Source organism: Gigantopelta aegis, chromosome 15 (genome assembly GCF_016097555.1).
Source record: "Gigantopelta aegis isolate Gae_Host chromosome 15, Gae_host_genome, whole genome shotgun sequence".
NCBI classification, from domain to species: Eukaryota; Metazoa; Mollusca; class Gastropoda; order Neomphalida; family Peltospiridae; genus Gigantopelta; species Gigantopelta aegis.
The window spans coordinates 19,496,792-19,512,755 of NC_054713.1; the positions used below are offsets into that span (position 1 = coordinate 19,496,792).

The window sequence follows — 15,964 nt, forward strand, 5'->3', positions numbered from 1 at the left end:
AGAGAAAAACCTTACGGTTACCCAAAAATATGACTACAGAATCTTCGGCGAAAGAATTACATTTTGACGAAAAACTCTGTACTGTGCGAATGTCATTTTACTTCGGAAATGTTTGAACAAGATCTGCTGAACTAACAGTATTCCTAAAAAGAAATTAAAGCACGATGCTGTTCCAACCGTTTATAACTACGCCGTGGATACAAAGAAGAAAGATTTTCCACGGAAGCATTTATCGGAAAAAAGAACTGCCAAGGAAAGTAAAGCAAACGTAATTATTCTTGATCTGTGTTCTAGATACCTGTTATCAGCTATACCCGCGGATTTCTCACCCAAAGACAGTCTAAAGCATTCGAACAACATTAATTCCAACATAATGTACGGTGTAGTTCACCAAGGTAAACATCTACGATCCGTTTTTTAAACATTTTGACATTTATTGGACCTCCGACAGTAAACATCACAATAATAAATATTGTGCCGGAGACGTTATCTTGATGAACTATGTACGGTGCTGAAATGCCTATTAGGTCAGGTCAGGTCATAGGGTTTTACGTGCATATTCAGAACAAGCTGTTGTAGTGCACGCCTGTCATGGGCACAGGAGCCGGCCTCGGCCGGCTTCTCCGTCCAGGACAGAAAGGTGGGGAGGGAAAGGAGGGACCGCCTGCACTGGCAGGTGCAAGGGAGCACCAGCAGCCTGATCAAGATCAGTAGCAGGCGGGGTGGGTGGTGGTGGTGCTATGGAATTTTGAATGGAGCATTTAATATGCCAAAGAGAAAAGGTGCGCGTTTTGTTTTGAGAAAATTTGGCGCAAGTTTGAACGGTCGATCAAAAAGAAAAGGGTTCTGGAACTATTATAGGTTTTGATCTTAGTAAGTCGAGAGTAGCTCAATGTCTATTGTATTGTAAATTGTAATATGTGGTCTGAGACTCTGTGGCAAAAATCTATTAATAGAGTTACGTCCCTTAGGTAAAGAATTTATTTTTTTTATCCCCAAAAGGCGCAAGGTAAAATTTATTATATTTTGTAACAATTTATGTTATGTAACTTATTGAATATTGACAACAGACGGAGTCAGATTTTCTGTTAATTGAATAATAACATTTTTATTAGTTTTGTTTGTACGTAGGCCCTTACACATTCAAATTTATCAATTGATGCTCAAGTTTTTTTGTTTTTTTTTTTTTTTTAAACTTAGCAACTAAGCAAGGCAGTAAAACATTTGGAAAAAACATAAGTGAGGTTTGGTATCCCAGTAGCACGAGTACTCAGCCATTCGAGAGGTAGACGGACATTTGGACGGTTATATTCGCTCTCTCAGTCAGAGATAACTAGCAAAAACACTAAATTTACCATCATGATCAACGTCCCAAACTGCATTCACCTAACGACAAAAACACGAATACGATATTTACGCAGACCTGTCAACCCTCCCGGATTCCGCTGGAGTCTCCCGTTATTTGATCAAATCTCCTGCCTCCTGTGCGGGAGACAATTTTTCCTGTTAAATGACATTTTTGTAAGCATAAAAAAAAATCGATCCCGTTTTGCAAAAATAACATAAGGGAAGTAATTCATTCTCATTCGGGAAATTGTTGACTACTTTCAGTTTCCGAGAATGTAACAGGCCGAATTGTCCCGACTGTTTAACCTTTGCCGAAGTAAGACTTGTGGGATATTTATATTGTTAAAAAAGCACATGGAGTTTATAAAATGATGTGTTATTATAATATTTGTTGTCATCGTAATGGCTACGATGCGTGTTGCCACTAATTCGACAGGCTGTGTATTGCCATTCAGTGTTGCTATATATATGTAACACTATCCAATTTAGTTCTAATAACGCCTCTGAATTGTAAAATGTCTTCCCACTAGATTACATAATGCAACTATGACGAATCTGAAGTGCCAGGCTCTGGCCCAGAGTTGACAGCAATAGGCCTACACACTATGCATGTTAAAATCACATGTCACAGCAAGACAACGGAAAGACCAATTAGCTATATAAACATACTTGTGTCAGTTAATTTTGTATGTTTCCGCAGTAAAATGTTGGTAACAAGGGTACACTTCAAAAGATTATTTTTGTACAATTAATAAATGTTGTGTTTGACATAAAGTTACTCACGGAAATGGGTATAATTCCGTTAAATTTCACATGATGTCCGTAAAGTACCACACCACTGTTCCTCATAATAGTAAAAACTGAATATTAATTTATAAGATTTATATAAATTTGTCTTTAAGGTACTTAGCTACACTAACCACAAATGATGACGTAACTTAACCTGTAAGGCTGTAAGTATAGGCCTAATACTGTAAATGTACTAATTAATTTTTTAATTTCTTGTTCGTGTTCTTAACATTTTTGGATAAAAGAGTTATTTAAAAAAAAAGTATTAAATCATAATAATATTTAAACTTTAATTTTTTTTATAATAATATATATTTTTTATTAATTAATTATTATTATTATTTTTTTTAAATGTAAAGATCTAAGGTTAACAAATATATATGACATTATGTAGTGTTCATATAACTATGCACAGTTGACGAACACTTAGTTTAATATTTTTTTAAAGGAAAAATTCAATTTGTCAAGCGTTCTTGTCCGGTCCGCGTTTTATCAACACACATCGCTAACACTTGATGTCAAGACTGAGTCTGATAGGCATTACATTTATACCAGTGAATAGTTTGTAAAATATTTTTTTTTTTTAATGAATTGATTCATAATTAACACAATTTATACACTCAAAATTAATTACAATTGTTATGAATGGATGATGAATACTATTCACTACAGTTGAGGCACAAAAATGTAGCAACTTTATTGTTCCTGAACTGTGAAGAAAAACCTCAAATGAACGACATGCTGATGACAACAAATCGGATGTTGATTGTGTGAACCGTGCACGAGAAAACAAAGTGAACAGAGTTGGAAGCATAACACAGTTAGGAATGTTGACGATATATTTCAATACATTAAAATAGCTACTGCCAGCGGGATAGGATCAGTGCTCTTAGGCGTTGATCAAGAAGAGTCTCCTGCGGCTCTTCAGGGAACAATATTTCAAAATCTACGGTAACCGGAAGTCTGTTCACGTGAGTTTTAATTAGGTAACTGATTGTTCGGTTACATGAATATAATTTACATAACTGATGAGTTAGACCTACCTAATCCTAAAACATTTAGACTACGGTTCTATGCTACATTGATGGTTCAAATGTATTTTAAAAAATGAAAGCTTTTTAATTTGATTACTGATAGGGTACTTTTAATTTTAGAATGTAATGGTTCACCACTTAACCCAATTGGTGGTTCACATGATAAAAAAAAATTAAAGTTGCGTAACCGACACACGAACAGGACAACGGTAGGGCACAAACTTAACACCGGCAACATCTAAACTGCCATCAGTTGGGGGCGTCACTAATGGCACTTTTGTGCCGCTGGATAAAAATTATTGCCGTCGATAATTAAGCTCCTCACCGACAGCAAAATGTATAAACATGTATGAACATTATCTGCCAGTATTTAACACGGGCTTTTGGGTCCTGGTTGGAGTTAATTATGGGCATTTAGTTAGTACTACGTGATGGAACTATATATTTAGTCATGCGCGCAACCTGTGTTGTTTTATAATATACGTTCTCACTGCATTTTGCCACCTCTCTTTCGTGTTACGTCGTCCCATTTATTTTTCTACGCCCCTCTTTATTTTTCTGCATCCTGTTACAATTTACAGCACCCAGCTCTGCTAGTTTAAAATGCATACTTTTTTTTCACACTGAAGTGTGTACACTGGACATCAAAGTAAACAAGCTGCATTGTGTACAAAAGCCCAACTGACGAAAAACTTCAGTAGCTTCTGTAAGTTACCCTAACGTAATTTAACACTATTTTTTAACAGCCTTTGTTTTGTCCCATACCAATATCCATGTGTATGTTTGATACACACAATAACAGTTATATTATATTTTAGCAATAAAAACATTTTATTTTTATTGTTTCGGCAATCTCTGACTGAAAAAACTACTTATTTGGCGACAAATTTGTTTCATGCTCAGAACAACCATTGTCTTTTGTGTCCACTAACTCGTGTCTGATATTTTTGCAGATTTAATTGGTCGTAATTGGTTGCAACTTTGTCTCAGAAACACCAGGTTCCGTTAAATGTTAGCTTATGCTAGTACTAGTTACGTAGTAGTCCATGATTCCATTTGTAATAAATTCTTGTTTATTGAAGTTTATTGACATAAATTGAAGAAATTAGACTACATACATGTACATACAGAAAAATAACCTTTCAGTCAAGTTTATTAGCTGCAAAAGTCAATTTAAAAATAATTGCCTTCGGCATACTCAAAATTGCCATCGGTGGGCCCTTTCACTGACGGCAGTTTGATTTTTTAATTGCCGTGGGTTATAAATTCTTAAGTTCGAGGCCTGCAATGGTTCTTGTGAAATATTGTGCCCTGCTCTTCCTTGGATCTTCGATATGAGGTTTCACTTCTGTCGTGTAAATCTGGCAGTAGAGTTAACTCTATTCCCTCCACCAAGACCGGCCAGAGTTTTAGAACAGACATCCGATCCCTTACCTACTCTTTTGTGGGTTCAGGCCACTGAGTGGGAAGGCATGATCAATACGAAAGATCATATCCATGTAGTCTCATGTCGCTTGGTGGTTTACAGCTCTTCAAAGAGCAGAATCTGTAGAAGAATTACCGGATGAGGCTCTCTGCACGAGACTCGTAGACTTCCTTCGCAAGTGACCGAAAGGTACCGCTGCAACAGGGCTTCCGGATTAAAAAAACCTGGACGGGCCACTTTTAACTCAGTGAGGGCGTTCACCAGGGCTTGTCAGGTGGGAACTTCTACTGAGCTAGAAGTATACTTAAACAGTCTGTCATCCCCAAGGTTTCTTTTATAAAAGACAAAGCCTTTCTACCTTTAGGCCGACCTGTCCATAGGGGGACGCTTAAAGCATTCAAAGGTTCATATTGGGCAAGTTCCCTCCTCTTTCAAAGGTCTTACCAAGACTTAGTTCACTGAACAATTCTACAGGGCGTAATCCAAGATTACCTCCAAAAAGGAGCTCCAGACCTTGCTTTTTAAGGTGCGTGGGTGCGATCAGTCTCGTACAGCGCACGTAATTTCAATCTGATGAGTGTGGACAAATTCAATATGGAGTCTATGGATACTATAAGACAGGCACTAAACATCGGGGAATGGGCAACATTGATAGATTTATTGGATGCTTACCTTTATGTTCCCATACACCCACACGCATGGAAATATCTCTGATTCGCTTGCGAAGGAAGTCTACAAGTGAACCCTTCAACTGGCAACGGCTCCTTATGTCTTCACAAGACAGGACACAGGTTCCATGCATACCTGGACAACTCCCTTTGTCCAGCAGGGGACCCTGAGAGGTGTCTTCACCAGGTGGAGTTGTTTACCTCTTTTTTGCACTCATGCACTTGCCTTTCTCATCAATGTACAGAAATCCGAACTGACGCCAACACAGAGGTTCACCTTCCTGGGGTGTCTTTCGATCTGATAGAGGGTCAGGTTCACCCAGCACCTCATCGACTATACAATTTTAGACAATTGCTGAAAACACTAACATCCCTACCAGTAGCCACTGCCAGACAACTACATCAGTTACCAGGACATCTGGAGTCATTCTCCCAGTTACTACTAAGGCCGAGAACTGCCAAACAAGAGCTTCAGTTTGCTCAAAAATGGGATTTTCACCAATGGGATACTCTCATCCCTAAAATGGTAATGGACCTTATCAGCCATCATGCTTTATTACTGTAAATCATTCTGTAAAATTCTTGATTACGTATACTTTCCCATCTAAAATCACAGAACTGACCAGTTACGTAGTCCCAAAGAAAACAACATTATCCAGGCATGTGATTCTTCCACTTTTTAGCGGATTCGGCTTTAAAAAACCCCCATCTTTTAGTGTAAAATAAATCTGTGAAACTGTTTTCATAAAAAGAAATCCCATTTCCTTTTATTTTCAGGGTTTTTTAATTATTGCACTTCCACTAAACCATTTTCTTAATGGCTGTTCGCTTACCTGTAGACAGTGTACCGCGATATAAGACTGATGACCAGTCAAAGAAATCGCTGCGCTTTTGTATGATAGAAAATTTTCAGCTTTTTTTAAGAATAACAAATCACATGCCTGATTATCACTTGGGTATCATGAGTGGTCGTTTTTGCTCCATCGTACCCTACCAATAGGCCTAATAATATGCATTTTTTCTTTGGATTTTTTAAGAGAGAAAAATATTATAACCCATTTCGTTCTGTTAATGCAAACTGAAATATATTTAGTTAAATAGTTTATTATATAATTATCAAGTAATTTATGTTGTTTTTATAAGTCAGGTTGATGAAAGCGAAGCGCCTTGTCGTAAATGACTACTTTTATTTACACTGTGCATACAGGAGTTGGTAGGAGCTGAAGTCACTTTGTCCCAAGATAGAATACCGGACACAACGAAAACGAAAGAAAATGGCTGCCCCCAGTTAGCAGGAATAATCTTCTTTTTTTTCATAATTGAGTTTAGTTCCCCGTTAAGATCAGTTTCTATGGAAAACATATTTTAAACAGCTTTTTGGCACTCCGAAAATACCTTCTTAAGATTTTATCTCAGACATGTCACGCATTTCAGATGGTCTTTGCCGATTGCCAGTTTTTTTGCCTAAACCTAGCGAACAGCCGGGACAGATGACTTGATCCCCCAAGGGTAGTAGTTGAGCGTTTTTCCGTTCCCTTGGATTCGTTCATGTGGTTTTCTGATTCCCTTCCCCCATGGTCATGGTAGGGGAGAAAGACTGTGAATTTTATTGTGCTAAAATCGAGCAAGCTTCTCAATCACCATCAGGCTAGGTGAGTAGTGTTTTTTGTTTACAATTGATGTTGTACATATCATATACTTTTTAGAGTTTCCGATCTGATCTCCCTTTAGGGTTGTTTATTAACTAGGTTGTGCAAGATTTGAAGCCTGTGGTACATTTCAAGGCTGTAGAAAATTCACAGCCTGTTTCAAATTTGCAGCCTGTGACAACACATTTGCAAATTGTACAAAATTTACAGTCTGTGTCAAATTTGCAGCTTGTGACACATCCACAACCTATGTCACATTTGCATCCTGTGTCTCATTTAAAACGGGCATTACGTTCACAACTTCTTGTCCGTTTGCTAACTGCGTCACCTGTACAACCTGTTTTATGTCAAACTGCGCCACCGTTACAACCTGGTGTCCGTTTACAAACTGCACCACCTTTACAACCTGTGTTAGTCAAATGGTGCCGCGTGTACAACCTGGTGTCCGTTTACAAACTGCGCCACCTTTACAACCTGTGTTACATCAAATGGTGCCGCGTGTACAACCTGGTGTCCATTTACAAACCGCCACCTTTACAACCTGGTGTCCGTTTACAAACTGCGCCACCTTTACAACCTGTGTTACGTCAAATGGTGCCGCGTGTACAACCTGGTCTCCGTTTACAAACTGCGCTTCCTTTACAACCTGTGTTTCATTTGGAAACTGTGCCACCTGTACAGCCTGTGTTACGTCAAATGGTGCCGTGTGTACAACCTGGTCTCCGTTTACAAACTGCGCTTCCTTTGCAACCTGTGTTTCATTTGGAAACTGCGCCACCTGTACAGCCTGTGTTACGTCAAATGGTGCCGCGTGTACAACCTGGTCTCCGTTTACAAACTGCGCTTCCTTTGCAACCTGTGTTTCATTTGGAAACTGCGCCACCTGTACAGCCTGTGTTACGTCAAATGGTGCCGCGTGTACAACCTGGTGTCCGTTTACAAACTGCGCCACCTGTACAGCCTGTGTTACGTCAAATGGTGCAGCATGTACAACCTGGTCTCCGTTTACAAACTGCGCTTCCTTTACAACCTGTGTTTCATTTGGAAACTGCGCCACCTGTACAGCCTGTGTTACGTCAAATGGTGCCGCGTGTACAACCTGGTGTCCGTTTACAAACTGCGCCACCTGTACAGCCTGTGTTACGTCAAATGGTGCCGCGTGTACAACCTGGTGTCCGTTTACAAACTGCGCCACCTTTACAACCTGTGTTACATCAAATGGTGCCGCGTGTACAACCTGGTGTCCGTTTACAAACCGCCACCTTTACAACCTGGTGTCCGTTTACAAACTGCGCCACCTTTACAACCTGTGTTACGTCAAATGGTGCCGCGTGTACAACCTGGTCTCCGTTTACAAACTGCGCTTCCTTTACAACCTGTGTTTCATTTGGAAACTGCGCCACCTGTACAGCCTGTGTTACGTCAAATGGTGCCGCGTGTACAACCTGGTGTCCGTTTACAAACTGCGCCACCTTTACAACCTGTGTTACATCAAATGGTGCCGCGTGTACAACCTGGTGTCCATTTACAAACCGCCACCTTTACAACCTGGTGTCCGTTTACAAATTGCGCCACCTTTACAACCTGTGTTACGTCAAATGGTGCAGCGTGTACAACCTGGTCTCCGTTTACAAACTGCGCTTCCTTTACAACCTGTGTTTCATTTGGAAACTGCGCCACCTGTACAGCCTGTGTTACGTCAAATGGTGCCGCGTGTACAACCTGGTGTCCGTTTACAAACTGCGCCACCTGTACAGCCTGTGTTACGTCAAATGGTGCCGCGTGTACAACCTGGTGTCCGTTTACAAACTGCGCCACCGTTACAACCTGTGTTACATCAAATGGTGCCGCGTGTACAACCTGGTGTCCGTTTACAAACCGCCACCTTTACAACCTGGTGTCCGTTTACAAACTGCGCCACCTTTACAACCTGTGTTACGTCAAATGGTGCCGCGTGTACAACCTGGTCTCCGTTTACAAACTGCGCTTCCTTTACAACCTGTGTTTCATTTGGAAACTGCATGTGCCACCTGTACAGCCTGTGTTACGTCAAATGGTGCCGCGTGTACAACCTGGTCTCCGTTTACAAACTGCGCTTCCTTTGCAACCTGTGTTTCATTTGGAAACTGTGCCACCTGTACAGCCTGTGTTACGTCAAATGGTGCCGCGTGTACAACCTGGTCTCCGTTTACAAACTGCGCTTCCTTTGCAACCTGTGTTTCATTTGGAAACTGCGCCACCTGTACAGCCTGTGTTACGTCAAATGGTGCCGCGTGTACAACCTGGTGTCCGTTTACAAACTGCGCCACCTGTACAGCCTATGTTACGTCAAATGGTGCAGCGTGTACAACCTGGTCTCCGTTTACAAACTGCGCTTCCTTTACAACCTGTGTTTCATTTGGAAACTGCGCCACCTGTACAGCCTGTGTTACGTCAAATGGTGCCGCGTGTACAACCTGGTGTCCGTTTACAAACTGCGCCACCTGTACAGCCTGTGTTACGTCAAATGGTGCCGCGTGTACAACCTGGTCTCCGTTTACAAACTGCGTTTCCTTTACAACCTGTGTTTCATTTGGAAACTGCGCCACCTGTACAGCCTGTGTTACGTCAAATGGTGCCGCGTGTACAACCTGGTGTCCGTTTACAAACTGCGCCACCTTTACAACCTGTGTTACGTTTACAAACCATGCCAAAAATACGACCAGTTTCTCTGGTTCAAAGTATGCCCCAGTTTCAGTTGGTCAAGACACTGCAAAATCCGTTTGACATACAGATTGTACCATACAATAAGAGTGCTAACACTAACAACCAGAGTGAAGCTGAACATTTGGTAGTGGAGAAAGATGAAGAAAAGACGGAGCTGTTAAATAATCATGAAGAGTCTGATACGAAACCAGACTCTGATGAAGAGATGACTGAGAGTGTTAAGGACAAAACAGACTCTTCTGAATCCAACATGGAGGTTAAAAAAAAGAGAGAGCGCTTCAACAATTTGTCTTCATATGAATCACTGGATGGGGAATATGTCATCTTTAGAGATGATTCTGATGATGATGAATGCAAAACCAGGAAAAGGAGGAAACAAAGCAAAAAATTGGATGATGAAGATTATCAACCATCCAGCAGCGAAGATGATGATGATGATGATGATGATGAAAGTGATGATGATAGTGATTATGGAAGAGATGATATTTACCTCCCCTGTGAACTGGAACCAGAGGTCAAGGTCACAACCATCACTGAATATTCATGCACATACTGTTTGCAGGTGTACGTGAATATGGATGAAGCTAAATCTCACATTATGACTCATTACGAGTACCGCTGTGATGGCTGTGATGAGAAGTTTCTGACAGATCGACAGTTGAATTCACATAAAAGAATAAGCCATAAAACCGAACCACCATCCAATTTGCTTATCTGTTTGTTTTCTGGCTGTGAACACATGGAAAAATCAAAGGAAGCCATTTTGAATCACATCCAGTCTGCACATGCAGGTAAAAAATCATTTATCTGTGCATGGTACTTGTGCTCTTCAAGGACTCTTGATGGAAAATCAGGGTTCATACAGTTTGTTATTCACAATATTTCATGACTATTTAAACATGTGTTTCATTTGAAAAGTTCAGGAATTTTTATGTGATCATCATCAAATTACTTGTCCATGTATAATAATTAATATTGCAGAGTTTTTATTGGTCCATTGGGCAATTTCTCGTTCCAACCAGTGCACCACGACTGGTATATCAAAGGTTGTGTTATGTGCTATCCTGTTTGTGGGATGGGGCATTTAAAAGACTCCTTGCTAATAATGGAAAAATGTAGCAGGTTACCTCTCAAAGATTATATGTACAAATTACCAAATGTTTAACATCCAATAGCCGATGATTAATAAATCAATGTTCTCTAGTAGTGCATGTTGTTAACCAAAACAAACTTTAATGCTTCATTCAGTACATAAACTCTGGAGAACATCTTTTATTGGTTTGCCACCCCCCCCCCCCCCCCCCCCCCCCCCCCCCCCCCCAAATGGTTTTAAATCTCAAGTGCACAGCAGTTAAATAGCCAAATGTCATACATTTGTCTTATTTATGACTGAAGGTGCGACATAGCCAAGTGGTGAAGCACTCGCTTGATGTCCAATCACTGTAGGATCGATCCCCATCTGTGGGCCCATTGGGCTATTTATCATTCTAGCCAGTGTACCACGACTTTTATTTCAAATGCAGTGTTATGTGCTTGTCACATCAGGACTGACTGAGGGCTTGAATTAGACACTACCTGAACATTCTAAACAAAAACGAAAACAAGTAGTAAAATAAAATATATATTTAATTTCTAAAATGTCTTCAGTTTACACACTAAATCAATGAATCGCGATTCTACTTTAAAAAACAAAAACAGTAATCAAATCACTCTGACAAATTTGAATTAAATCAGTTTCAAAGTCTGAACAGTTGTTAACTAAACAAAAGTCACATCCGACGTAGATGGCTTGCAAATCTGTCCTGCATCAAAGGTAGGTTCATATTGGCAACGATAACAGGATCTCCCGTGGTTACTTCAGATTCCTACACCATTCAGTCCTTCGTCATTGCCATGATGCTAGCTACATTTGTGTAGTTGTGGTTCACATCTCGTGAAGTCAGTCACCTCGAGCCTTCCATATTAAACATAAACCTATAACAACAAATGGGTCAGCATAAATATCGTACTTATTGCCCCGTTGTCGCACCTTATGTGTCAACGAAAACAAGAGTCATAGACTGTTCTCCAAAAGTGCACCTCAATTTGAAATATCACATTTATTAATAATTAAAACATTTTCTGACCATCTTTAAAATATTACAAAATGTACAACATGTTGCAGTTCTGACTACATGTATTATATATTTTAAAATGTATTTTAACCAAAATATAATATATTTACAAAACCAGTACGATCACCCCAGCTGTCCACACCACATTCCTACATCTCTGCACAATAACATATCAGCAGCATACCGACACGTGTAAAGCTTGTAGCTAACTCTGGGTCCAACTGCCAGATTACCAAGAGAATTCTGTTTTTATCAAGTAACAGCACGGACCGCACACACATGGTGCATGTAATGCACGTGTGGATCAATGCAAAACAATCAACAGCATTGATATTATACTGCACACAAAAATATCTGCACCACTGTGAGTAAAATATATACACAATATTTTAATAAACATTTTAATACAATTTGGTTGTGACAGTGCTATTGTCTGTGGGATGGTGCATATAAAAGATCCAAAAGATTTCCTCTCTAAGACTGTATGTCAAAATTATGAACAGGTTGACATTAATAGCAGTTAATTAATAAATCAATGTGCTCCAGTGGTGTCGTTGGACAAAAGAAAGTTTTTAAGCGTTATTTTTGACTAGAATCTGATATGTATTGAGGATGCAGGTACAAATACACATACATATATATACATGTAGTTTTTCTAATGAATACAAAGTACTAGATATTCATTTATACTTCTTTGTTTTTTCAGACATACAAAGGTGACATCATCTCTGGTCGAATCAGTAAGCATTCTACAATGAGTGACCTTGAAGTCAAAGAAGAAACTGTTGAGTGTGATAATCTACAACCATCCACGACAACTGAAACTATGTTGCATTCACAGCCTGTGCCGCATCCGCAGCCTATGGAAAATTCACCGCCTGTAGCTTATTCACAACCTGTGTCACATCCACAGCTTGTGGCACATGCTGTGCCTCATTCACAGCCTATGGAACATATGCAGCCTGTGCCACATTCACAGTCTGCGTCAAATTTGCAGTCTCTGTCACATCCACAGCCTGTGATACATTCGCAACCTGTTGTCCGTTTACAAACCATGCCAAAAATACGACCAGTTTCTCTGGTTCAAAGTCTTCCCCAGTTTCAACTGGTTGTCAAGACACTGCAAAATCCTTCTGACATACAGATTGTACCATACAATAAGAGTATTAACACTAACAACCAGAGTGAAGCTGAACATTTGGTAGTGGAGAAAGATGAAGAAAAGACGGAGCTGTTAAATAATCATGAAGAGTGTGATCCGAAACCAGACTCTGATGAAGAGAGGACTGAGAGTGTAAAGGACAAAACAGACTCTTCTGAATCCGACATGGAGGTTAAAAAACAAGAAGAGAGCTTGAACAATTTGTCTTCATATGAATCATTGGATGGGGATTATGTCATCTTTAGAGATGATTCTGATGATGATGATGATGATGATTATGATGAATGCAAAACCAGAAAGAGGAGGAAACAAAGCTAAAAATCGGATGATGAAGATTATCAACCATCAGGAGGCGAAAATGAAAATGAAAGTGAAGAGGATGTTGATGATGAGGATGATGATGATAGTGACGGTGAAGGAGATGATATTTACCCGCGTGAACGCAAGCCTCTTATTGAAATAAAACCAGAGGTCAAGGTCACAACCATCACTGAATATTCATGCACATACTGTTTGCAGGTCTACTCGAATATGGATGATGCTAAATCTCACATTATGACTCATTACGAATACCGCTGTGATGGCTGTGATGAGAAGTTTCTGACAAATCGACAGTTGTATTCACATAAAAGAAATAGCCATAAAGCCGAACCACCATCCAATTTGCTTATCTGTTTGTTTTCTGGCTGTGAACACATGGGAAAATCAAAGGAAGCCATTTTGAGACACGTCCAATCTGCTCACGCAGATGAAAAATCTTTTATCTGTGCATGGTGCTCGCGCTCTTCAAGGACTCTTGATCAGTTCAAGAAACACATACAGTCTGTTCATTACTCCTCACCTGACCACAGATATAACAATGCGGACTGTCTTTGCGACACTTGTGGTGCTGCATTTGCAAATCCAACCTGTCTGAATAACCACTTGAGAAGTGCTCATTTAATCTCGGGCAACTCTGTACTATTGGGGGGACTCTGCAATGTCTGTGGCCTATTTTTCATAAAAGTGACCAGACATGTTAAAACACATGGATTTCAAAATGTCCCTTGCACATTCAGAGGCTGCAGCGCAAAGTTTAAGACGAAACATAATATGAAGACTCACTACAGAAATATTCATCTGGGTATCCGAAAACACCACTGTACCTTCGAAGGCTGTACATACAATGCCAGAAATAGAGCACAGATGAAAGGACATATTGATACGGTTCACCTGAAAATTAGAAGATTTCCTTGCACCTGGGATGGTTGTGATAAAAGTTTCTTTGAGAACAAGCATCTTCTGGTGCACATGCGCATTCACTCAGATATAAAACCACTGAGCTGTGATCTTTGCAACTACACCTGTCGACAGCGGGCTGCGTTAAACTGGCATATGAACAAAAAACATGGTCAGGAGGCCACTGGAAAGAAGAACAATTGTCAGCCTGTTTGTGGTATTCCGGCTGTTAATCAAGGCAGAAAACCTGGACGCAAAGCCAGAGGAAAGAAAGCAAAGAAATCAACAAACTAGTAGCCTTTTAATTTGGAAACAATTTCCACTCATTCACAAAGCCAAAAATTACTTGCACAGATGTGATACTGGACAAAATAGTTTTCCTGTAATTTTCATAATTTTGTTAGTAAGTTTGTAGACATTTAATTGAAGTCAAAGTGTGATAATTATTAGATGTTATACAATGTATGTATGGCTGCGTAAATTTAAGATGGAAAAGTTTTTATTAGTTTGTATAGTTGACAGGGATGTGAATTTTTTTTTAGATAGCTTTTTCTCCTTTTGTATAAGATTTTCACAAAGTAGACTGAATTTGAATAGAAATGCCCAAAAAATTATCTTTACTGAGGTTTAGTTTAGAGATTTCAGATTTTTAAAGATTATTCCAGATTTACATGTATTTTTAAATGGTATCACAATCTTCAGTTAAAGGTCTACATAGTGTCACTAAAAGTTAATCCACGGATTTAACCAGGATTTTTTGCAACGATGATGGGATTGGGAAAATCATACAGTACACCACTGTTAAATTAATATCTATATCTATATCTATATATACATACACATATACATGTTGATATATTGGGAATTTGTACCATAGAAATTGGGAATTCTCAGTGTCAATTTCTTTTGGTAAGGCAGGGCTTCTAAAATTTTGTTAAAATCCATTAGTCATGGGATCAGCGATTTCAAAAAGGTACTATTGCAAGGCTCACACTGTAATTGAAAGCTCTGCTATTTACATGTATCTATTGTGAGAACAGGTTAAAGATGATGTATATACATGAAAAAAATTTCACTTTTGCTTTCAATTTTATGTTTATAGACATCAATGTTAATTCTAGAATTTGTTGGGAATATTTTGTGATACGTTTTCAGATTCCTAATTGCCTTTAAGCTTACACACCACCATTCATTTTTGAATATCTTTCAGTACAATTTTTATGACAGAACTTATTTTTTGCCTAAGTGTGGTAGTACATGTATTGTAAACAAAATATTTACCATGGTGGCCATTTTAAAAACCAAGATGGCCAGTACACGTATTGTAAACAAAATATTTACCATGGTGGCCATTTTAAAAATCAAGATAGCCAGCAGCCTACTCCTAGTACTGGTACTGTCTAAAGTTTGGTGTTATATAAAATGTGTTTTAATACCAGACAAATGTGTATCAGAACAGCTCCATCAACAAACATCATGGTGGAGCTAAAAATTCATATGGCAAATTTTAGAATGAAACTTACCTAAAATAAATGTAAAGCTATTGATAATGTTATCCAGATGCCATCACTTGAGCATACAGTGTTGTTTAAATATCAATTAAAACAAATTGGTTTGTTCCCCACATCAATTTACTGTGGTGATTTTTTTGAATTGCCTTTTAGCACCAGTGTACATTTTCACTATGTAACAAAATGTTTTGTTTTAATTTGTGATGTATAAAATGTGTTACTGTTCCATTTTTCTATTTGATGTTTTTCTTGAAGTAGACTACATAAATGATGTACATATATGTTTTATGGTTGTTTTATGTCTTTTAAGGTATCTTGAAGTAGAAATCATGTCTAATTA

The 15,964-nt window shown here is 39.0% G+C and overlaps 1 protein-coding gene across 1 annotated transcript; it reads left to right on the top strand.

Moving 5' to 3' along the window:
- Positions 1–6,405: 6,405 nt before the first annotated feature.
- LOC121390521 (acidic leucine-rich nuclear phosphoprotein 32 family member B-like) lies at positions 6,406–15,903 on the top strand. Its single transcript, XM_041522351.1, has 2 exons — positions 6,406–6,916; positions 12,440–15,903. Exon 2 carries the CDS (start codon positions 12,488–12,490, stop codon positions 13,211–13,213), a length of 726 nt encoding a protein of 241 aa, XP_041378285.1. The 5' UTR covers positions 6,406–6,916; positions 12,440–12,487; the 3' UTR covers positions 13,214–15,903.
- Positions 15,904–15,964: the final 61 nt, after the last annotated feature.